This window comes from Onychostoma macrolepis, chromosome 07, assembly GCF_012432095.1.
Source record: "Onychostoma macrolepis isolate SWU-2019 chromosome 07, ASM1243209v1, whole genome shotgun sequence".
Taxonomy (NCBI): domain Eukaryota; kingdom Metazoa; phylum Chordata; class Actinopteri; order Cypriniformes; family Cyprinidae; genus Onychostoma; species Onychostoma macrolepis.
The window spans coordinates 42,742,939-42,766,641 of record NC_081161.1 but is presented as its reverse complement, the minus strand read 5'-3'; the positions used below and the strand labels follow the sequence as shown (position 1 = coordinate 42,766,641).

At 34.5% G+C, this 23,703-nt stretch overlaps 1 protein-coding gene and 1 non-coding gene across 6 annotated transcripts in view; one reads left to right on the top strand and one right to left on the bottom strand.

The window, feature by feature from the left end:
• intu (inturned planar cell polarity protein) overlaps positions 1-21,855 on the bottom strand; it is a 33,538-nt gene extending 11,683 nt beyond the window's left edge. For 3 of the 5 annotated variants that reach the window (XR_009272224.1, XM_058783248.1, XM_058783251.1), the window contains exons 1-11: positions 20,716-20,960; positions 18,454-19,022; positions 15,227-15,312; positions 8,766-8,963; positions 5,429-5,547; positions 5,004-5,093; positions 3,720-3,797; positions 3,448-3,631; positions 3,158-3,211; positions 1,969-2,031; positions 692-910 (exon numbers count right to left, since the gene is read on the bottom strand). Coding sequence is in view for 4 of the 5 variants with exons in the window: in XM_058783248.1 (XP_058639231.1) it covers positions 692-910; positions 1,969-2,031; positions 3,158-3,211; positions 3,448-3,631; positions 3,720-3,797; positions 5,004-5,093; positions 5,429-5,547; positions 8,766-8,963; positions 15,227-15,312; positions 18,454-19,022; positions 20,716-20,846 (1,791 nt within the window). In the remaining variant the exon portion in view is untranslated. Of the gene's footprint in view, positions 1-691; positions 911-1,968; positions 2,032-3,157; positions 3,212-3,447; positions 3,632-3,719; positions 3,798-5,003; positions 5,094-5,428; positions 5,548-8,765; positions 8,964-15,226; positions 15,313-18,453; positions 19,023-19,941; positions 20,113-20,715; positions 20,961-21,461 lie in introns of those variants that run through there. The other 2 variants (XM_058783250.1, XM_058783249.1) reach the window with 2 other exon arrangements.
• A 1,630-nt stretch (positions 21,856-23,485) lies between these two features.
• LOC131545089 (small nucleolar RNA U3) lies at positions 23,486-23,698 on the top strand. Its single transcript, XR_009272327.1, has one exon. It is a non-coding gene; the product is annotated as a small nucleolar RNA U3 (small nucleolar RNA).
• Positions 23,699-23,703: the final 5 nt, after the last annotated feature.

Here is a 23,703-nt window from a genome sequence, read left to right as displayed (position 1 = left end):
GCTATTCTGTGTAAATGCATAGATAAACCACACTGTCAGCAGGCATTTCATAATCTAGAATGACAAAAACATATTAATAATTCTGATATGACATACCAGTTGAGAAATGCAATAAAATACGATGTTTTGTTTGTTATATTTCAATATCCCAGAGAATATTATTCAGTGAATTAACATTATCTAGTGAATTATTCTTCACTCTTTAGCCTATTAAACAGCTTATAAACCTAAAACTGTAGTATAAAATGAAGTTATTACTCCTGTCCTTTATTTATTTTCTCCATTTGAAAACATTAGACATTCTACATTTATTTTGCTTATTGTTAATATTAGTGTTGCCGCTGATGCTTTTTATAAATAAAATGTTTTTATCGTTGTAATATGAAGATTAAATTTAACATGAAAGACTGTTAATTTTCAACCTTTTTTTTTTAAAGATGACTGAAAGGAGGAAAAACCAAAGTGAAGTATGGACTTACTTCAGTCATTTATTTATTTACTTTATAACAGTAAATAAATATCGGTTCTGATTATCGGTTATCGGGCACATAAACATGCAAATAATCGGTATTGCTATCAGTTATAAAAAATCAATATCGGTCGATCACTAATTATTATACTTCATACTTTGTGGAACATGTATTTCATGTTTCTTTGACGAATAGAAAGGTCAAAAGAACAGATTTCTTACCAGGCCCACTATGAGCAGGAAGTGTCGTCCATGTGGTTCGCAGTATCCAGGATGTGATGCGGTGCTGGCTTGTGTTCTCCGCTGTGGAAACACCTCCCTCCACACCACCAGCTGCCCCACGCGCTGCTCCGACGCCAGCGGCAGCAGACAGTAATGCTGACAGTATAAACACACGTCCAGAAGGTCTTCTTTAGGCAGGTGGTTCGCTATCAGATATCCCTGCCAGACAGACAGACAAATAACAGATCTGTGTTCCTGACCTTCAGTAGTGTAAAAATGAGCGTGACCAAAAATAAACACTGCTAAGTAGAGAAGCCCATTTCCGCCACTGAATAAAAAATAAAACAGGTAATTACGACTTTTTATCTCACAATTCTGACTTATTTTCTCACAATTGTGAGTTTATATCTCGCAATTCTGACTTTTTTCTTGCAATTGACTTTTTTCTGGCAACTGAATTTTTTCTCTCAATTGCAACTTTTTATCTCACAATTCTGACTTTTTTCTCGCAATTGACTTTTTTCTTGCAATTGCAAGTTTATATCTCCCAATTCTGACATTTTTATCATAATTGCGAGTTTATATCTCGCAATTCTGACTTCTTTTCTTGCAATTCTGACTTTTTTCTGGCAACTGAATTTTTTTCTCTCAATTGCAACTTTATATCTCGCAATTCTGGTGTTTTTCTCGCAATTGCAAGTTTATATCTCACACATCTGACTTATTTTCTCAGAATTGTGAGATATAAATTGATAATTGCGAGTTATAAATTGCAATTATGTAAGTTTATTATATAAGAATGTTGGTAACCAAACAGTTGACAGTAGCCATTAAAATGGGGGAAAAAATGCTATGAAAGTCAATGGCTACCATGAACTGTTTGGTTACCAACCTCTTCTTCTGTGTTCAACATCTGAAAGAAACTCAAAGTTTTGGAATCACTTGTGGGTGAGTAAATGATGACACAGTTTTAATTTTTGGGTGAACTATCCCTTTAAGGAGCAACAGATGGAGACTTAACTAATCAATCCTCTTCACATCATCATTCATAATTAAAAGAGTCTCTTCAGCTGACAGCTGCATTCACAAGCAGCAGCACGTCGCCCTTCTGTCAAACTCGTTTCAAAGATTAAACCTGAATGAGACTCCTTTCACAAGCATGTTTGAATTTCAATTACTCACTGACAGCAGGCGTGTAGCACTTTCTACAGCAACATGTGATGCTGCTTGAGTCACAATCAGTGATAACATGTGGCTTCAGGAGGGTCATCACTCACCTTGTAAAACAGACAGGAGCCCAAAATGACGTACAGACGCCTCATGCCATAGAAATCCTCAGACTGACCAATGAGAGAACAGAGAAAGGGTTATTTTATACCAGTGTTACTACATTGTCATTGCTATACTATCGTAGTTTATTATGGCACAGTGTTATTGGTTTTAAATTTAGTTACCGATAATAACTTTGCTTAGTACTGTACATTTAATGAGAAAAACAGTTTACAATATTTCCCTCCCACAAACCCAAGCCCTTCATGTTGAAATTGTTATAAAGGCATTTAAAAGTATTTCTATCCAGTATTTACAGAATAATCCAAATACAATCTGACAGACAGTAACTGAACCATCAGCCATATCAGACTAATACAGTAAGACTGTATCCAGCATCCAAAATGAACTTTCTGTACACATACACACAAAACTGTACTGTCCATCAAACTGTATTTTTAAAAATTGTATTTTTTATTCTCCAAGATATTCAATTTGTGTTTAAATTATGTAGCCATTTTCCATTTTGTGCACCACATCAGTGTTACTTTAGTATTATTTATATACTATTAATGCATTTAAGATTTTGAAGAGTTTTTTATATATATTTTCAGTTTTCATTTTAATTTTAGGTAATTTTTTTTCGGTGCTCATATGCAATTTTACACACACACACACACACACACACACACACACACAAAATATAAATAATAATTTTATTATTATTTATTATAATATATAAAATTTTGCTTTTAATATCATCTATATTATTATTTATTAATGCATTTATTAACATTTTAAATTAGTTTTTATTTTTAGATTTTCCATTTACATTTTAAAGATTTTTTAAAATGTGCTTTTGTCAATATAAATTTTTATTTAGGTTTTTTGTTTTTATTTCAGTAACTTATTTTAGTGCTTCAAGTTATATAAATAAATATTTCAGGGCAATAATCATAATTTGTTTACATTTTTATGTTTTCATCTAATATTTCATTAAATATTTATATTTATTATAATTTAATATCAAGTACCAAAACTATCTTTTAAAAATAAGCACTACAGTATCTCTGCAAAACACAACCTAACATCCAATCATCAAATCATATATTGATTTTATTCCTTAATGTTTTCCCATAGTTATGCAGTTATGATAATAAAAAAAACGGGTTATCTGAGCTCAATAATTCATCTTACCATGTCACCAAAATCTGACGACTCAAAGTCTGAGAGCACAGTGTCCACTTCTACCTGAGAAACAGCCAAAACATAATGAACACCTGAGAGCACGCCATTTATTAATATTACACCCATATTGTTCCAGTTTCATGAGGATGTTCACCAAAAAACAGCAGCATATGGATTTGGACAACATGAAGTTGAGTAAATGACAGAATTGGATGAAATATTCCTTTAAACTAATGCATGAGGCATTACATGAGACATGTGATTACATTCAGAGCTCATGCATCATTCAGTAGTCACACCTTTATGTCTGCTGGTAAAGTGAGCCACCGCACAGCTGGCAGCCCGTCTAAGAACAGGCTCCCGGAGATGTCGGGGCTGGGCGGTCTGGAGCTGTCTATCAAACGCGAGGGCTGGATGAGCTGCTGGAAGAAGAGGCAGAAGAAGTGATCCAGACGAGGACTGTTCTCCTCCTCACAGAAGCAGCTGAGGAGAGATGGGAGTTTACACAGTCATCAGCTGCTGTATCCACACACACACATAACGCTCTCCAGAAATATACAGACACACATACCTCTCAAGAGAGCCGTACATGACCTTGAGCGTTCGGACAACTCCCTCAATCACAGTCTGCAGATACAACAGAGGAACCCTGCGGGACAGACGCACATTAAACTGAGAAACAAACACTCAAACAACCTCTATAATTCACCTCAAAACTAAAATATTACTGAATACTCATAAAAACGAGATGGTACATCTCAAGGGGTTAATCCTAATAGATTAAAAAAAAAATTAGGAATTAAACAAAAACAATGCTAAAAGCTAGCAATAAAATAAGAAAAGATGAAAAATGGAAAGATGAAAACTACAATTAAACTAAACAAACTTTAAATAATAATAAGAATTAATATTACTGTTGTTGTTGTTGTTGTTATTATTATTATTGTTGTTGTAAACCCGCATTTAAAATGAACCTAAAGGCATGACATTTAAAAATAGAAATATCCAAAATAAAATTTCTGATGCTTTTATATTAATAAGTCAAATAAAGTTAAAATATATACAGTATATATATATATATATATATATATATATATATATATGTATATGTATATACACACATATATATAAAATAAAATAAGATTAAAAAGATAAAAGAACAAAAATTGTTAATTAAACAAAACAACACTAAAGCTAGAAATAAAATAGTGTGGAAAAATGAGAAATACAATGAAACTAAAAAATGTAATTCATTAAATATAATATTAATAAATATTGTTCTTGTTGTTATAATTGTTGTTGTTTAACCCTAATTTAAAATGAACATAACATTTAAAAAATACAAATATCTTTTAAAAGTCTAAACCAAAAAGTGTGAACATCCACTCTCAATAGAGATTAATATAAATAAATTAGAAATCTCATGCTTTTGTAAAATAAAATAAAAATAAAATAAAGGTTTTTCTGATTACTTGAGAGACTTGAGAGTGGATTGGGACACATCCTGAGAGACGACATTTTTGTGGCATTCTTCACTTGGAGCAATAAACAGCGATGGTCATGAACAAGCTGAACATCTGGGATTATGGATCCGGTTACTGAGATTATTGATTATTATTGAGAAGATGACGTCCAAGATCATGTGTCATCAGACGAGCTGATTATAAAGATCAATACCAATTACAATCACTGGAGTTATTATCTAGATTACAGATAGTCGTATGCGGACGGGATGATTATAGAGATTATTGTTTAGTTTTAGGAGCTGAGCTGATTATAATGACAGTTATTATAGTTATTATCTAGATTGCAGTGGGCTGTTGGCAGGCGGGATGATTATAAATATGAGAATTACCTGCTGGCAGGTACAGCGATCACCAGAAGATTGGATCCTTCCTTCCAGTAGCCCACATGAACCAACTGCTGCAGGAGCCACAGAGACGAACTACAGAGACACACGGACACGATATACAGCACCAAAACCACTCACAACTTCAGCACTCTTATTAACACTCATAATAATCAGAAATGTTACTCGAGCAGCAAATCAGCGTATTAGACTGATTTCTGAAGGATCATGTGACACTGAAGACTGGAGTAATGAAGCTGAAAATTCAGCGCTGCGTCACAGAAATGAAATACATTTTAACATATATTCAAACCGAAAACAGTTACTTTAAATTGTAATAATTAATGAAGCATGGTTTTTTTTTGCTTTTTTCATCAATTAAATGCAGTCTTTGGTGAGCATAAGAGATAAATATTGATAAAACCCCTCACCTGACTATCTGTCCTCCCGTGACGTTCTCCAGCATGTCACAGAGCGTCAGGAAAATGCCTCTCACCGCTTTCAGATGAACCGCAGCTTCAGACGCCGGATACTGGTACAAAATCTCCTGCTGCAGAGAGGAAACACAAATCAGTCTCCCGGCTAATACTGACCCCAATCATTTTACAGCATATTTACATAATCATGATAAACATAAATGCTTTATGACTTTTATCTGAGACCATTTTGCTTAAATGGAGGACAAAAGTAAAAATAATAATAATAAATATCTTAGAGAATAAATAGCTTAATAATAAATATATTAGAGAATAAATATCTCTCAAAAATAAAATGAAGTGTGAGCATTCACTCTGACCAGAAAATTTTTATTTTAAATAAAATTGTAAATATCTTTTTATAAATATTAAAATATTAAAAAATAAATAAATTAGTAAATGAAAAAATTAAGAAGCATGAATTGTTCATACGAGTTGCAAGTTGGGTAAATAAATAAAAGTAAAAAACAAAAATAAAATATTATAAAATAGTAATAAAATTTTAAGAAGGTTGAATTGTTTTCATGATTAGGATTAAGTAAATTTGGTCAAATAAATTTAAATTAATTAAATTAAACATGAACTTTTTGAAGAAGCATGGATTGTTCATAAAACAAGGAACATGTATCAAGTAAATAAAATAAAATAAAACAATTCAATTCAATTTAATAATTAAAACAAAATAAAATAAAACTTTTTAAGAAGCATAAATAGTTCATAAGATAGGAACATGTATTAATTAAATTGAAAATAAAATAAAATAATAAAAAGTTTTGAAGCAGCATGAATTATTCATAAGATTAGGAACATGTATTAAGTAAATTGGGTAAATTAAAAAATAAACAAGTAAAATATTAACTTTTTTCTGAAGAAGCATAAAATTAAAACTAGGAACATGTAAATCAGCCATTTTTCATAAGTTATGTTCCTCTTTCACGAAACACATTGACTTTAAATTACGACTAGCTCATAGCTCATGACTTTGCCAAAACCCACACATATTCCCATGAGGAGCCGCTATTCTTCTCATGCGTAAACTGCAGCAGCATGAGACGCTTGAGGTTTGTCTGCAGGAGGGAACGAAGGGGAGGGACGTTTCCTTTGTCATTTTGATTAGTATGCGGAGCAGGAACGATTCAACCTGGCAACGCTTTCAGACCACGAGCATTTGAGTTCGTGTGAGAAATTGAATTCTCATGTCCTCCTTCAAACCACACACACACACACACACACAAACACACACACACACGCAAACACACACACACGCAAACACACACACACATCTCTTATCTCTTCTCTTCCAGCGTTCAGAGGTGGTCGTTTTGGCTTGAGGCAGCACTGCGGCCTGTGGTTTGAGAGCTGCAGCGCATAAAAACACACATTATAAACGCTCAAACTCACATTAGAGCTCGGCGCGGTATCAGTCAACGAAAGAGGTTTTTAAGTGAGTCAGAGCACAAACGCTTCCACTGAGAGCAACACAGAGAGATTTAGTGCTGCTCTGAACTATCAGCACCTGGATGGATGCATTTACAAAAGCTGCTTCGATGTGTTCAAAACTCCAGCCTGACAGGAGCCGTCTGTGGGCCAAAAAACAGCTTAAATCATTGTAGAGGGTGTAAATCTGTGCAAGACTAGGCCAGAGTTGCTCATTCCTGCAGAGTTTAGTTTTAAACGCGATCCAACACACCTGGCTGCAATTTTCAAGCAAAGCCAGAGACACTGATTAGTTGATTCGAGTGTGTTTAGTGTTATTAGATGGATCTAAACTTCACAGGAAAGTGGCTCTGCAGAACCAGGAACAAAAAGACCTGTACTATCTCGTTAAACTAAACTAAACTGAAACTGAAATAAAGCTGCGATAAAATATCATTTCTAATTTTCTTTTTAGTTTACGTTAGCACTAAAATTACTAACTTGAAATAGATAACTTAATAGAAATAGAAACTTAATCTGAAATGAAAATAATTAAACCAAAATAGTAATATTTAAATAGAACAAAAAGTAATAACAATGGCAAAACAACATAACAAAATGACTAAAATCTAAAAACAAAATGTAAATGAAAACTGAAAATATAAAAAGTCAATTAAAAATAATAATAAAAATTATAATAGCGCATGAATAATACTAAAATATCGCTTCCCTGTACTAGGTGAAAAATGTCAAAAACATCATATTTCAGTAAAAAATATCTTTAAAAAAAGTGAAAGAAATTAAATATTATTTAGCATAAAGAAATTGAAGCTAGTTTATACTGATTTTAATTTTAAAATTGCATTGTAATTTGCAATATACTTTATTGCAAAAATATTACAAGAATAATCAAAATCTGGGGGGGGGATTAAATAGATTAGAAATAATATTTAGCATTAAAGCAAAGTTATGAAAAAAACATTTATGCCGATTTAAATTTAAAAAAATTCAATAAATAATTATTAAATATTTAAGAAATAACTGTAATTTGTTTAATGTTTTATATTTTATATTTTAATAAATTACAACAAAATAATTTCCCTCTTTTTATCTTTCCATACATATTATGTATTACTGTTTCAGTAACTCGCATTACTTTCCATATATACATATATATATATATATATATATATATATATATATATATATATATATATATATATATATATATATATATATAAACTTTTTAATTACATTTTTATTATATTTTTAGATTGTGATTTTTTTTTGGGGAATGTGTTTAATTGTCTTGAAAATAACCATAATACAAAAAAAAAAAAAAAACATTAATGGCCTTAAACATATTTCTAACTACAATTTTCTTATTTTTGTTATCATCTTGTTTTTTTTAATCTACACATGTTCTGTACAGGTTTTGTGAAAGTCGCCCTGCTGCATTTCCACCAAACGTAACTTTTCATTCACATTTTGCTTCTCTTTATGAATTGAGTAATTCAAGCCTTTAAAAACAAAACTTTCCAAAGTCCTGTCGAGCGTTTTTTCTCTCTGATGGGAACGCAGCGTCTCGCAGTGAATTATTCAGCCAGGCGCAGGCAAACGTCACGCTCTCTTCTCCTGTTTCCTCCTGTAAACGCGAGCCGAGAGTCAGCGGCACAGCAGAGCCATTCATGCTCAATCCTGACTGATTTAACTGGGGAAACTCTTTTGGATGTTAATGGATTAAGCGCTGAAAAAATCCTCATACAGCTGCTCAAGCTTTGCCCAGTTCTCACAAGCTGAAAATGACATTTGAAATGCAATCAATGGGGAGAGTCGCAGAACACGTGTTCCTCTGAATGAAGTCAAACGGACTGACCTCGTCCTGCGGTGAATCAGAGTCCAGTTTGAGCGAGAGGTACATGACTATGTGTGGGACATGTGCGATGGACATCTGGAGCTCGACGGTGTCCTCGCCCCACAGCAGCCGCACCAGCTGACTGACCGCAGGAGCTGTTTTCGCTCTCGAGTCCGGAGCCATCCCGGCGGGACAGACCGTCTCCAGAGTCAACCTCACCTGAGAAACAACCTCAAATTAATACTGTGATGATGACAGGACAATACTCTAATACACTTACACTAATAAAAAAAAGTCTATAAAACAGGAATCACTGTACTGTGTGATATATATAGACATTTTCCATATTGAGTTTGAATGGACTGAATTGCATGCGTTTTAGTGTGAAATGAAATGTTCTATAAATAAATATATTATATTATTATATTATATGTTTATGATTGTTTTATATTTTTTATGTTTATTATATTATATTATGTTTGTTTCTGTGAATTGTGGGGACTTTCCATAGACTTCTATTACTTTTATACTGACCAAACGATATTTTCTATCCCCTAACCCTAAACCTACCCCTTACAGAAAACCTGTGTGCCCACAATGTAGCACAAACACACACACAAAGGATGCAAAATTCACTTTTACATGTTGTGTGAACTGAAATGTGTGTTGGCAGTGTTTGTACACAACCACCCTATAATGATAAAAATCCAACCAGTGTTTTTTAAAAATCCCGATAAATAATATCCCCTTTTTCAAATCAAGTCATTCTCAGATTCTTGTCAATGTGATGTCGCACAGACACAGGCCCCTCCCACGACTGTTGATTGACACTAGCGTTTTACCTTAGACCCGCCCTGAGTGAGCTGTTACAGTCCACCATTTTTTCCCCGCCGGAGCAGATGTAGACAAGAATGTCTCCTAAGCAATTGAGGTGTTTTGTTGTTGGATGTAATAATGAACATAGCAGTCATAAATTAATCCCGAGATCTGAGCCGCTAAAGATTACGATTGTATTTGAAGGGAATGCGCCGATCCCTGATCTACCTAAATGCGTCCATGTTCGCGCGAATCATTTGTGATCCAGCTTCACCAACAGAAGAACTGAGTATGAAGTTTTTTTTATGAATCTTTGCAAATCGCCTTTCCTAATAATGTGCTAGTTAGCAAGTTCTGCGGCTAAAGTTTACAGTCTCATAAGAACAGCTCGTCACCACACGGAAGAGAGGGGCGGGGTGAGCAGAGCTCATTAGCATTTAAAGGGACGTGCACTGAAACGGGTCGCTGTGAACAGAGCTGTTTTTGACAGGGTAAAAAGGGTTTTGTTTTACACTACCTTTGAGAAATTTTAACCAAAGTATGTTATATTCTCTTCATTAAGACCCATTATCCGAATCCAAACATATCCTTACACTAAGTTCCGCCGCGCTTGGTATATTGTGTTGGTCAATATGTAAATGAGATATTGTGCCCGTGTTATTTAATTTACGCGTTGTCAGTAAATCATCCACACCCATCGGCTGATATTAATTTATTATTTTAACTTTTTTTTTTCAGGTATTTCTGTATCAGTAAATGTACATAAATTTAACAAATAAGGAAAATTAACCTAAATTATTGTAAAAATCATTATAATTTGCAATATAATATTTTAGAATATTTATTTTTATTTATTTTATAACAATATTCAATTTAGTAATTAATTATAATTTTACTGTATTACATGAATGAAGGGCATAAATGTGTGTATAAAAATGTCTGTGAAATTAATGGATAATGTCCTGGCTGAAAAATTACCAGTATTACCAAAAATGACCAAAACATCTCTTTTTTCTAGAATTAATTTTCTTATAGTGTGAGAAATTGTTCATTTCAGCATGAACACTGGAAATACGACAAGAAATGATGGTTATTTGAGATCCCCAAATTTATTTTACACACTAGCCAACAACTTTTTTCCTTTGCACCAAGGTCAAGCAAAATTAAACTTAAAATAATGGAGCATATTGAGCACAGCGGTATAATAATGGTTGTTATTGCCAGGGTTGTATTACTTGGCATAAATAAGTATAACTTATATTTTTGGTGCAACAGCCTGACATCAAGCTTAACTTAAGTAAATAACCTCAGAAAGGCTGAATGATGATGGTGTAAAGAGATGCGGTTGTGTAAAAAGAGACTCAATGTGCTCTACCACAAGTTGTTTCAGTAATTCAGAAACATAAACAGTTTTTGCAGTAATACTGTGCCATTCCTCCACATCTGATCTCTTTGTGTCTAATTTTCCACATGCAAAATTATTTTGAAAGTGGCATTTGTAATGTTACAAAAGATTTCTATTTCAAATAAATGCTGTTCTTTTGAAATCAGTTTCCACAAAATTATAAAGCAGCACAACTGTTGATAATAATCAGAAAAGCAAATTAGCATATTAGAATGATTTCTGAAGGATCATGTGACACTGAAGACTGGAGTAATGATGCTGAAAATTCAGCTTTGATCACAGGAATAAATTGCATTTTAAAATACATTAAAACAGAAACCAATTTTATTTTAAATTGTAACAATTTTTCACAATATTATTGTTTTTACTGTATTTTTCATAAAATAAATGCATCCTTGGTGTGCAGAAGAGCCGAAGCATTTAACTCACACATAAAGTTTAAGATTCAAGGTAAACATGTTGCTCCAAAGTCAGCCATATATTGCTGCTAAAAAAAAAAAGTAGCTTTCTAAGATTGTACAGATCATAAACGCTGTGCACTCAGAGATCAAGGAGAGCAGCAGCTCACAGAAAGCGGCGTATTCACTCCCACGCGGCTGTTTGACATGTAGAGCCGAGCGCACATGAGTGTCTGCTGACCGCAAACAGCTGGAGGACAGCGGGCGGGAAAACCACGGCAGCCTGTTATTAGAGCAGCTTCCACACCGACCTCACATTCACATCACACATTCATCCTCAAGTCGCAAATACACGTAAATATAGATATGATGTCTTCATAGATTAGGGCCAAAAGAGGTCTAGCTGACACTTTTAAGAGCTATTATTATACAAGTATTATTTTTTATTTATATGTTGCTTCAAAAAAAACAAAAAACAAAACAAAACAGTATTTCATGATACTTACACTACTGTCGGTAAGATTTTGTAATGTTTTTGAAAGACATTAGTCTCTTCTGCTTACCAGGGCTGCATTTATTTGACCATACAATTTAAAGTTTTTCAATTTAAAATTTGTACAATTTAAAATTCAAATTCAAATTTTCTATTTGAATATATTTTAAAATATAATGTATTCATGTGATGGCAAAGCCAAATGAAATTGATCAAAAATACACTATAAAATGATAAAGTCAGTTTTTTACATATTTTTCCATTACTTTAATTCATCAGATTATTTTAACCAATTTCAACTTCATTTATTAATTTACACAACATTCACCTTGATTTTGTAAGTCAGTTTAATAGAATTTAAGTTCAGATAACTTGTACAGCCAGTTTGATTATGAATGTTTTAAGTTAAAGTAAGTGTAATTTTTAGTGTACAGTAAAAACTGCAATAATTATCAAAATTGTGAAATATCATTACTCCAGTCTTCAGTGTCACATGATACTTCAGAAATCCTTCTAATATGCTGATTTGCTGCTTCAAAAACATTTCTCATTATTATCAATGTTGAAAACATTTGTGCTGCTTAATATTTTGCAAAAACTGTTTCTTCAGGATTTTTTGATGAATAGAAATTTCAAAAGAACAGTATTTATTTGAAATAGAAATCATTTGCAACATTATAAATGTCTATTTTGATCAATTTAATGCATCCTTATTGAATAAAAGCATTACTTAAAAGCATAAACACAATCTGACCCTGTGTTGGTGTCAGTGTCCAAAGAAAGGCTGCTGTCAGTGGACATGATGGTTTTGTTCTTGTGGTTTAGTAACTCTTCAGATCGGTCTTAACATTGAAAGTCAACGATCAAGCAACTCATACCTCATAATTTCACCAGCCGAGGCGAAGCTCATTTTAAAATCTTGGCAAGTCTTTTGAAACCTCACAAGAGCACAGTTCCTCTACCCTAATATCATAACAGTCTCGCCTGTCCTTTTTTGTCCTACGGTGTAATTTGCTATCGGTTCTCGTCCTTTAATCACTTTCTCCCTTTCTCCTCTCCACAGGATAATGGCTCTTTTCCTGTGGCCTACAAAAACAAGCGTTACCGTAACCGCCGTCGCTGCCGGGCGACGCAACTCTGTAATTTAGACATTCCGTCCTCTTTCAGGCAACTGAGTGAACAAAACCAGCTTGAGAAGTGATCAAATGGAAAGCATTCTCAGAAAGAAGCGGTATCTAGCTATAGTTACAGAAAAACACGGCTGCAGACCATCAGCGTTTGACTGAACTCAACATCTTCTGTGAGTGATGCTTGCTTGTGAGAAACTCATCCCCACATTTAAAAATAAAGGGTTTTTATTGGCTTCTATATGGTTCCATAAAGTGCTTTTAACAAGCTTTCCAATGCAAAGGTTCTTTATAGTGGAAAAGGCTTCTTTAGATTTTTTAAATGTTCTTCACTTGAAGAAAAATGGCACTTTTAAGAACTGGACAAAGGTTCTTTGCAGAGCCAAAATGATATGGAATCACTTTGAAAAACCCATTTTGGAACCTTTATTTTTAAGAGTGCACTGCAAAAAAAATGATTTCTTTCTTAATTAAGCTTTTTGGACTCTCTGTTGAGTAAAAATAACAAACAATCTAAAAAGACTAAAAACACTACATAAGATGTTAAGACTTGTTCTTTGCATCTTTCACAGGAGTGTATGCTGACTTTCTGCAATGGATCTGTTTCAAACAAGTTAAAAAGCAGTCTCTTCCGTTCACCAAGGCCGCATTTATTTGAACAAAAATACAGTATAAACAGTAATATTATAAAATATTATTAAAATTTAAAATAACTGCTTTCTACTTTTAAAATATTTTAAAATGCACTTTATTCCTGTGACCAAAGTTGTTTTCAGCATCATTACTCCAGTCTTCAGTGTCACGTGATCCTTCAGAAATCATTCTAATATGCTGATTTTCTGCTCAAGAAACATTTGATTATTATCAATATTGAAAACCATTTTGCTGCTTCATATTTTTTGTGGAAAACTTTTTCATCAGGATACTTTGATTAATAGAAAGTTCAAAAGAACAGCATTTATTTGAAAATGAAATCTTTTGTCACATTATAAACTGTGATCACTTTTGATCAATTGAATACAACCTTGCAGAATGAAGGTCTGAAAAAATAAGTGGTTATTTACAAGTCTCAATGATATTCTGATCTCTATATAGCGCAAACCTCTCCATTAATGTAAGAAAAAAAATCTTAAAACTGATCGATAAGAGATGTAACAGCTCATCTCTCATTCTTGCATGAATAGTGCAGGACACATTGCGTGCCAAAGTTTAACAGCCGGGTTCAGATCACTAATGTTTTAAACGTGCATTTCTAAAATTAAATATATATATATATATATATATATATATATATATATATATATATATATATATGGTTTTTGCAACTGTTTTAAGTTTATATGCTTTTATTTTCAAACACCAATTGAGTTGAGTTTAGAGCTCATTTGCAATGTGCATTCAGACTACACACAGCTTCTGGGTTTGGGGTTCAGTTGAAGTGTTTTGGGTCAATCACTATTTTGCCATAAATGGAAAATGCAGCTGAAAACGGCAAAGCTGAAAACCAACATTTTGCAACAAGCAACATCCTCATCAACCCAAAGATATCAGCGGCAGCTTACGACATGAGGAAACTATCAAAGCTTAATGCACATCGACAGTCCATTTGTCTTGTTTATGACAAGATTACCGCCAATATTTCAGCAAGCACATTTAAGCAAATTAGGTTTAACTCTTAACAATTTGCAGAATCATTTGTTAATATAAAAAATACTGTTAGTCTGGAGGGTTTTCAGGACAATAATAATAACAGTCAGGCCGAGCACTTACTCGCAAGCCCGAGAGGCACAAACCAGAAACCAAAACCACTTTTAGAAAGTGCTCATCTGAAATGATTATGTCTTGTTAAAAAAAAAAAACCTCTCATTTCAAGCCAATTAAGTCAAATTAATCCCTTAACAACAGACCTCAGCTCCCAAAATGTAGAGTTGACCTGATGTGCCCTCAGCGTTTGTGAGTTTACGGGAGGTCTGCGGGCAGGAAAACTGAGCGTTTGTCTTACAAGTGGTGAAAAGCATCTGTGATTTAAGATTTTTCTCAGCTTTTATCCTTATATTTACCTCAGGGTTGAACTATTTGACTGCTGCAGACGACTACAGAGCCAAATAAACATTCTGAGCTATACTTTTGTTTATTTTCATTCTTCAAACTTCTAAAAGACTTTGGCTCATTGTTTCAATGTTTCAAGCATTTAGTCTTAGAAAGATGCTCATTTGCAAGGAAAAGACAAAACTCGCACTTACCTGTGTGGGGCCTGGTATACATGACAAAACCCTCTCAATGTTTTCTGAAGTAACATCCACATCGTCCACAGCAACCAGGGCATCACCTACAGAAAACATGAAAAACTAACATCTGCAACATGTCGCTTGATTCTCCACTGTGCAAACAGCTTAGGTAAATTCTATCTCTATCACAAGATAAAAACGAATGCACATCAAACAGCACCTCCACCTGCCTTCGGTAGATTTGCACACTCTTCCCTTTGCGGCATGCAAAGATTTCCCTCAGTTATTTCAGATAAATGGTCTAATTACTTTAGTATGGACGGGCGTTTGAGAAACAATCGTAAAAAGCTGCTGGGGAAAGAGTTTTCGGGGTGGTGTAACCCGTTTGGAATTTCTTTGGTCTGTCTCGGGTAGAAAATGACTGCGGGTTCCCCTTGAATGTCGCTTTAGGACATCAACAGAAAAACATTCACTGTAAATATACAGCGCAATTGAAAAAACAGCTTCCAATTGTATGATTTCATTACCAAACGTGCTAGGGACATAAAACTAGAGTGTTTAACAGGCAGTTGTGAGAGAGAATATAAGTAAAACCAACCACAACACCAAGCTGTAACTTGACATAACATGCAATTTGACTTCAAGTTGCTTCCAATAAGCAACATTATGTTCTCTAATAAGTTAAAGAGGTCATATGATGCGATTTCAAGTTTTCCTTTCTCTTTGGAAGACTAAAGTCTCAAAACCAAAGAGATATTCTTTATAAAAGTTAAGACTCAACCACGCCCCCCTAAAACGGCTCATTCAAACACGCCCCCACATGTCTACGTCACGGTGTGGGGAGATTTGCAAACGTTTACGCAAAGAAAGAGGGCGGGACATTTATTCTTGCTGTAGTATTGTTGCTGCCGCCGGCGCCATGTCCTGGAGACGCTGTGTTTCGTGGTGAAAGCGAAACTAGTTTGTTTGGGCTTCAAAAAGTGGACACAACTAGAAATCAGTGGTTATGTTGTATTTACAACACTGTTCCAGAACAGTTCAACCCAAATATTAGAGTGTGTGCAGCGCATTTTACGAAGGACTATTTCCTGAACCTGGGAATAGCCTGCCAGCTGTGTACAGGGTTCCCACACCTTGGTTAACTTCAAATTCAAGGACCTTTCAAGGACTTTCCAGGTCCAATACCCTCAAATTCAAGGACTTAATGTGGGGACACATTTCAAGTGAGAGCAAAGGTTACATCGCATCACCTTGTAAGATACATTGTAACAGTTTTCATGTGTCAAACAAAAATATACAAAAAAGCAATTTTTTTTTTTTTTTTTTCATTTATTTTTGGCCATATGACAGAAATCTGATATTTGTGGTATTTCCGTTTTGCATAAAATTGAATAATATTTGGTACATACTATACTGTATTCTAAAATGATCTGATATTAACTTTTGCGTGGATTTTATTGAAAAGAGCTTAGGCTCATGTAACCAGAAGTTTTAAGATATATGAATATGCTTTTAAGTTTTTCTTGCCTCATGGCTTTACATTATCTTAACAAGCAAAGCAATTCAACATTACATCCTTTGGATCTCTGGCAAGCCATTCTTTGTAATCTTCTTTGGTGAGCCAAATATCTTGAAACTTGCATTTTCCAGTCATCACGTTTCAGCAGTTTCAGCCTATTTTTGCAATGTTTCACGGTGTGTCTGTGAAACATTGAGGTACCATCTTAGTAGTTTCGTGTGCGTGTGAACGTCATGGCAACGAACAACACAAAGTACCTCACGTGGGAAACACTTAACGTAACGCATAAATGTGCAACGTAAATAAAGCAAGCTAGTATGCACAAAGTGTTGGCGAAATAATACATTAGCGGACCGGAGAGAATAATATGGAATTTTCAAATACCTGTATCCATGTTTGTTTATTTTCAAAAACTTTCCAGGGCCTTGAAAATTTTTTAGCAGATTCACAAACTTTCAAGGATTTCAAGGACCCGTGGGAACCCTGTGTGTACAAAGACTGTTTTTATAAAGTGGGGCAATTCCAACTTTGCAAGGACGGTCTGGTGCTTCTGACTCACAGCCTGTAAGTATGTTTTCACATTTAAAGAATTTGCCATTGACTATTCAAACGCGAGTTTTGAGCAGTGTAGATTAGTGCTTGATGTTTGTCGTTTCTACGATCACAAATGCAGATATGGTAATGTTTACGTGGCTCACTTCTCAGAACGATGAGCTTTGTAAAAAATCGGCGCTTTTCAGAAAGGCGGGGCATAGAGGAGCAACAATAATGTACAGTATGTGGAAAATAATGTGCTTTTTTAATCTTAAACCGCACAAACACATTGCAATACACCAAATACACAAAATAATGTTCTTTTTAGCAATGTCATATGACCCCTTTAATTAATTGATCTGAGAGACACCCATTTATACAAATTGGTACGTATCTGCTAAACGCAATGTCCAAACATAACAAAACTTGAAACACACTGACAAAAGGACATTTTGAGGACACACACCAAATTTCATCCAATTCTGCCTATAGGAGGCGCTAAAACTAGTGATGTATGCTTTCAAAACAGTGCTTTGTGAAGCTTTGAAAGCTCTGTGAATCATTTGTTTCGAACCAGTACTTCAGAGTGCATATAAAATTTTCAAAAATCACATGATTTCTGTTAACAAGGCTTTGTTACGTCCTAACTGTTTCGAAATGTTTCAAAGCTTCAATGGCTCACAAGTAAGGCTGATCAGAGTGAACCCATGAACCAGTGTCTATGGTTTCTAACTAATCTTGGACCAGTTTTATAAATTTGTAGACATTTTAATGACACATTGGTATAATAAAAAGGAAAAGTAACAGGTAATATTTTCTTATTGGCCTGTTTAGCCAAGCCCTCCATAAAACAAGCCTTGCAAATTAATAAAAGAACATATGTTAAACAGACACTTCATATTTACTGGTACTTGATGATTTGCTAATAGCATTTAATAGATTACACTTTCAATAAAATATTTGCACTTGGTTTTTAAAACGTGTTTATGCATGTTTGGCCTGGATTTAAACAACTTTGACCAGCAGGCATCAAGTGTTTTGAGCGCTTTGAAGCAGTGAATTATTTTGCAAAGCAATTGGTTCAAATTTTCAAAAATTGTACTGAACTTGTGAACTGTAGTGCAAGTCTGTAAGTAAAAATACTAGTAAATTTTCCTAACTGACCCACTCCTTGTCTAGCTGTGCTTACCGATAAGGATTTCTGCACACTTGCTAGCGGGACTGTGAGGGACCAGACCATGGATGATGAGTTTCCCCCCTTTTTTCCCTGCATTTCCTCCTGGACGGTGAATAACACCCAGCAACGCCTCTAACAAACCGCCTCTCTCAGGAGATGGAGGCGAGGAACCGCCGAGACGTTTGGGGTTCAGATACACGCACACGTCCTTCAGACGCTGCTTCTGGACCACGACTCCAGTCCGCTGGCCCGCCTGATTCTTCAAGATGGAGGTGGGACGCTGGGAAGACCCTGAGTCTTTTCCATCAGCGGCTTTCCTTTGAGATGGTCGCCGCTTTCGCCTCAGGATCTTGGTGAACTTCTTGAGTTTTGCTTCGGTTTTGTTGCTGGAGGCCGCTTGCTTTTTGCCATTGTCTGTGATGATCTCCGCCTCCTTTTCACTGAAGCGAACGTGATTGGTGGCAGCGGAGTGACTGGCAGAGACCTGGGCCAGCAGAGCTTCTTCCTCTCCCTCACTCAGCTCCAGATAGAAGAGTTCACCGTTCTTCTGGACGTCATCCAGCCATTCTGGCTCCAGGTCACTGTGACAAAACAAAGAGTACATTAGAGCAAGTAATGAAATCCAGAATACAGTAGCCTCAAAAAAATACTTGGATGGACAATTAAAATTTCTGACTGTCATTATTCTCAGAACTAACTTTTCTGAGTCAGCCCAGCTTCTTTTCCTAAAATCTATCCATTCCAACAGCTATGTGAATAAATATGAACTAACTAAACCAATTCAATCAACTACATAAAGTAGAATTCGACTGCAGGTTTTATTTTGGTATTATTTACATACTATTATACATTGTAAAAAAATATTTTTCAAAGTTGTAAATAAAACAAAGATTATTGGAGTATGTTGTATAAGAAAATACTATGTCAGTCTTTCTACTTCAAAATTACATGTTTAGTTAAATGTGTTACTTGCAGTCTCTTTATAATTAATTGTGAAATTTACTAGCAATTTCTGGGTGAAAATGGTTTTAAAGCCATTTTTGTGTAGTATTTATTAACATTTTGAATAAGCTTTTATTTGATATTTTCAGTTATCATTCAAAGTTTTAGTAATTTTTAAGTTCTTTAGTCATTTTAGTAACTTTAATAATTTTAATCTTAATCTTATTTTATATATATATATATATATATATATATATATATATATATTAGTTAGTTACTTTTTTATTATTTTAGTTTTAGTTAACAATAACAACACTGGACATTAACTATTCACAATTTCAAATTTAGAAAAAAAGCATATATTAGACTAAGACAACTGATTGATATTTACTTCGGAGGCGTTAAAAATGAGACAAATTCATTTTAAAACTAATACTCCATGCAGTTTCTCAAATGATAAAAATGCAAACTGCATGTAGACATATAATTATACTAAAAAATTAAAAATGTTATTTAAAATAGTTTAAGATTAAGTATAGCAAATGATCAACTACTCACGTCTCACAAACACAATATTCTCCAAAAGAAGACATTTGTTGCTTTCTATGTGTGTGAAAATATTGCAGTCTCTCACTTTTTGCAACAAACTGCATTTCTGTACCAGTAATGAAGCAATACATGATATAAGAGTGTCTTGAAACACAAACTAAACACTACATAAGCAATGAGTCAGAATGCTTCAGGCAAAGCCACACATCCTAAAGCTTTGAAACCGAATCCTCTCCTTCATTCCAGAAAAACTCAACTCAATATTCAGCCAGACATTATGTTTTCTTCCCCATTTCTAAATTAAGCCACACAACTTTGGTGGTTAGCTCTTGGCAACCACGTCCATAAATTCACTAAAGATGGTGAATAGCATATAATTATTTATGATGGCTGACTTTCCAAATTGGAAACAGAAAATCCCCTTAAAAATGAGAGAGGGCAGAGAATGGACAAAGTCTATTTTCCCTTTTCATAAGCCTCTCTTTCTAAATGTGGGTCAGAAGAGACCACTCAACCAAAATGAACCAAAACATGAAGAGTTTTGAACTAGCTATAATAGATTTGGCTATTTTAATACACTTAAATAATAACAAAACAAAAGCTAACACCATTATATACAGGTCTAATATGCTTAAATACATACAGCAAAAGAATGCAGCCAAGTTCACAACGATGTAAAATAACAAAAATAATGTTTCATAGTGAAGCATGCAAAATGCTAGATATCTAATTAGCAATCCAGTTATTAATAATTACAGTTTTTGAATTTGTTTATGCTCTTACTCGGAGTAATCTGAGTAACTGTAACCTGACGCATCAGAATCAGTTTCGCTCCCTCCTTCATCCGCCTTATTTTCGCGTATGTCGGACTCAAAATCCGTCTCGGTTTCATCTTTAAAATGTCTTGAAGCCATTAGCGCTTTTTATACTCAATAAACTGTGCTCGTGTCCATTTAGATATGTTTCAAGAGGCGCATTCTTCTTTTGAACGGCTACAGCGTCTTGCCATGTTATCCGCATACGGGTCTCGTCCAACGGCCACGTGACGCCTTTCTCAACCCGCGATTGGTAGAATCGAGTCGTTTCTATAGCAACGCGGAAGCTTTTGTTGAACAGCGTGGAAAGTAGTTACGCTACGCATTAAAAGAAACGACAACAACAGAATCGCCCTCAGAATCATTTAATAGTGTGTTAATAAGCATGATTAAAAACAAATATCATAATAACGGAATAGTAAATATTACGAAAGCTTCGTTTTAAAATAAATAAGACAGCTAACGCTTCTAAATAAATTAGCGATTTTGTCATATTGATAGAAAGTTCGGTCTAAAGCCGTAATTACTAATTTTAACAATATGTAAATGTGTCTGCACTCAAGTGGCCCCCAAAAACCGCACAAGGTCTTTAAATCCCCTCCGGCATGCGAGAAAAAGCTGCTCGGCATTCAACAATTCTTCAACTATGTCGCTGAGAAAAGCAACAAACAAACAACACACAAAATATTACCAAATAAAACAAATCCTACGAACCTGTAAAGAAGCACGCTCCGTATAGAATCAAAATCCTCCAAGTTATTAGAGAAAGACTGAAAGGATCTTCCATCCGAGCAATTATTAAACATTATTTATGCTTCATACTTATAACAAACGGTTTCGTCGTTATTAATAAATTAGTCCTTGATGTAGTTCACAGATCCAATCCGACTATTAAATTCCTGAGTTTTAATATATTGGCGATTCAATGAAGAAATGGTAGGGATTCTCTTTTGAAAGACTGTTATTGTCCAAAGAGTTTAAGAGCTCCATTTATGGCGGAACCAGACGATGGCGAATCCAGTTTCTATAAAGGAGCAAAGCAAGAAGTATGCGGTCTTGAGTATTTCTCCAGACGACGACAGACAGAGACTGACTGACTGACTGACTGAGTCGATGCTCGTCAAAGGCTTATTCTCATGGCAAATGGAGCATGTGCTTGTGTGTTTGAGAGAGAGAGAGAGAGAGAGAGAGAGAGATGCTGCCTCCGATATAAGCCTAAACACAAAATAAACGTATCGTTTACCTGCTTAAACGTTTAATCCGTGTAAAAAGTCTGCTGCAATTCATAAGGAATTCATATATCCATCATATATTCTCAGTCTGGCATGAAATGTAAAACATATGTGGGCATAAGAGCTTTTTACCAAAAGTCACACGTTAGATCTGTCAAGTGACTCATAAATCCTCAAATCCCAGATCATAATAACTATCATCATACAAGCACGATCCTGCTTTCTGTATTTATTCAAAGATTAAATCAGACATCTGTCATTTAGATCAAAAGCCATAAATGAATGAATGAATGAATGAAGGAAGGAAGGAAGGAAGGAATTTTAGATCACATTTATATTTTGATCCTGGATATCCAAAGCCATAAACAAAAAAAAAAAACAAACAAACAAACAAATAAATAAATACATTTTAGATCACATTTAGATTCTGATCTCTGGATATCCAAAGCCATAAATAAATAAATAAATTAATAAATTGCAGATCACATTTATATTTTGATCCCTGGATATCCAATCCAAGGCCACAAATAAATAAATAAATAAATAAATAAATACATGAATAAATAAATAAATACATTTTAGATCACATTTAGATTCTGATCCATGGATATCCAAGGCCGTAAATAGCCTAAATAAATTTATATATAAATATATATATATACCTTTTATATTTTAAATGACGCTGTGAATCCCGTAAGTATTATTTGACTACTTGCATATTCTTACTGTTTCTGTCATATGTTAGAAACCGTAGTAGTAGTACGTTTAGAATATGTATGCTATTCTAAATTTAGCCAACCTCCCCATTTATACAGTAGACTAAACACCTAGTGGTTGAAATATGTCACTGCAGGTTGATTTCCATCCCGGAACGATGCTTGAAGTCGAGTTGCATGACAGGATTTAGTTATCTGAAGCACCACTACATGCATAAAACATTTAATGTAGTTTCCTCTACAATTCAGATATACCAATATGTATTACAATTTTCAAATGTAGTTGAATTAACCTTAACGTGCTTGGTTTAACACACATATAGCCTGCTCACCACGAAAAGGAAGGTCGACACCGAGGAGGATTGTGGGTAATGGCATTATTTGCAACTTTAGTTTATGTTTTACATGCTTTATTGAATGAAATAACATTTAATTCAGTTACAGAGTGCTTAAACACATAATAACGACTGTATTGTCACAAAAAGTTAAGGATTGGTGGAATTCAACACATGATGTTTAAGTCACCGCTGCTTCATCAGACAATACTGAAGTCACGTTTAACTTTGTGGACTTTATCAAATAAATCTATTTACATAATTATACATTGAATATGTGTGGTCTTGAAATGCGAAACATGCTCTTTTATAGTGCTATGCCCTCTTAAAGCGAGTAGTTTGGCGCGTTGTTTTTCTCATCGGTTGGAAGTCGCCGCGGTGACGTCATCGCGCACTACCGTCTTTGAGCCTCCTCGCGCCTTTAACCGGGTTCCCGCCGCGCGCGCTGTAAAGGTAAGACTATACTTTCAGGGATCATTTCTATAGTATTTAACTAGGAAATGTGTTTCGAAAGTGTTGTGTCTCCCAAACCACGATGATGAGTGATAGTGCGCTTCTCTGAGCGTGAATCGGGTGATGGTCTGTGATTTATTCGCGGATAATTATCATTGATGAACGTTCATAGGTTCTTTATGAATCTTTGAGGGGGAGTGCATGGTCCGAGTGGTTTTTT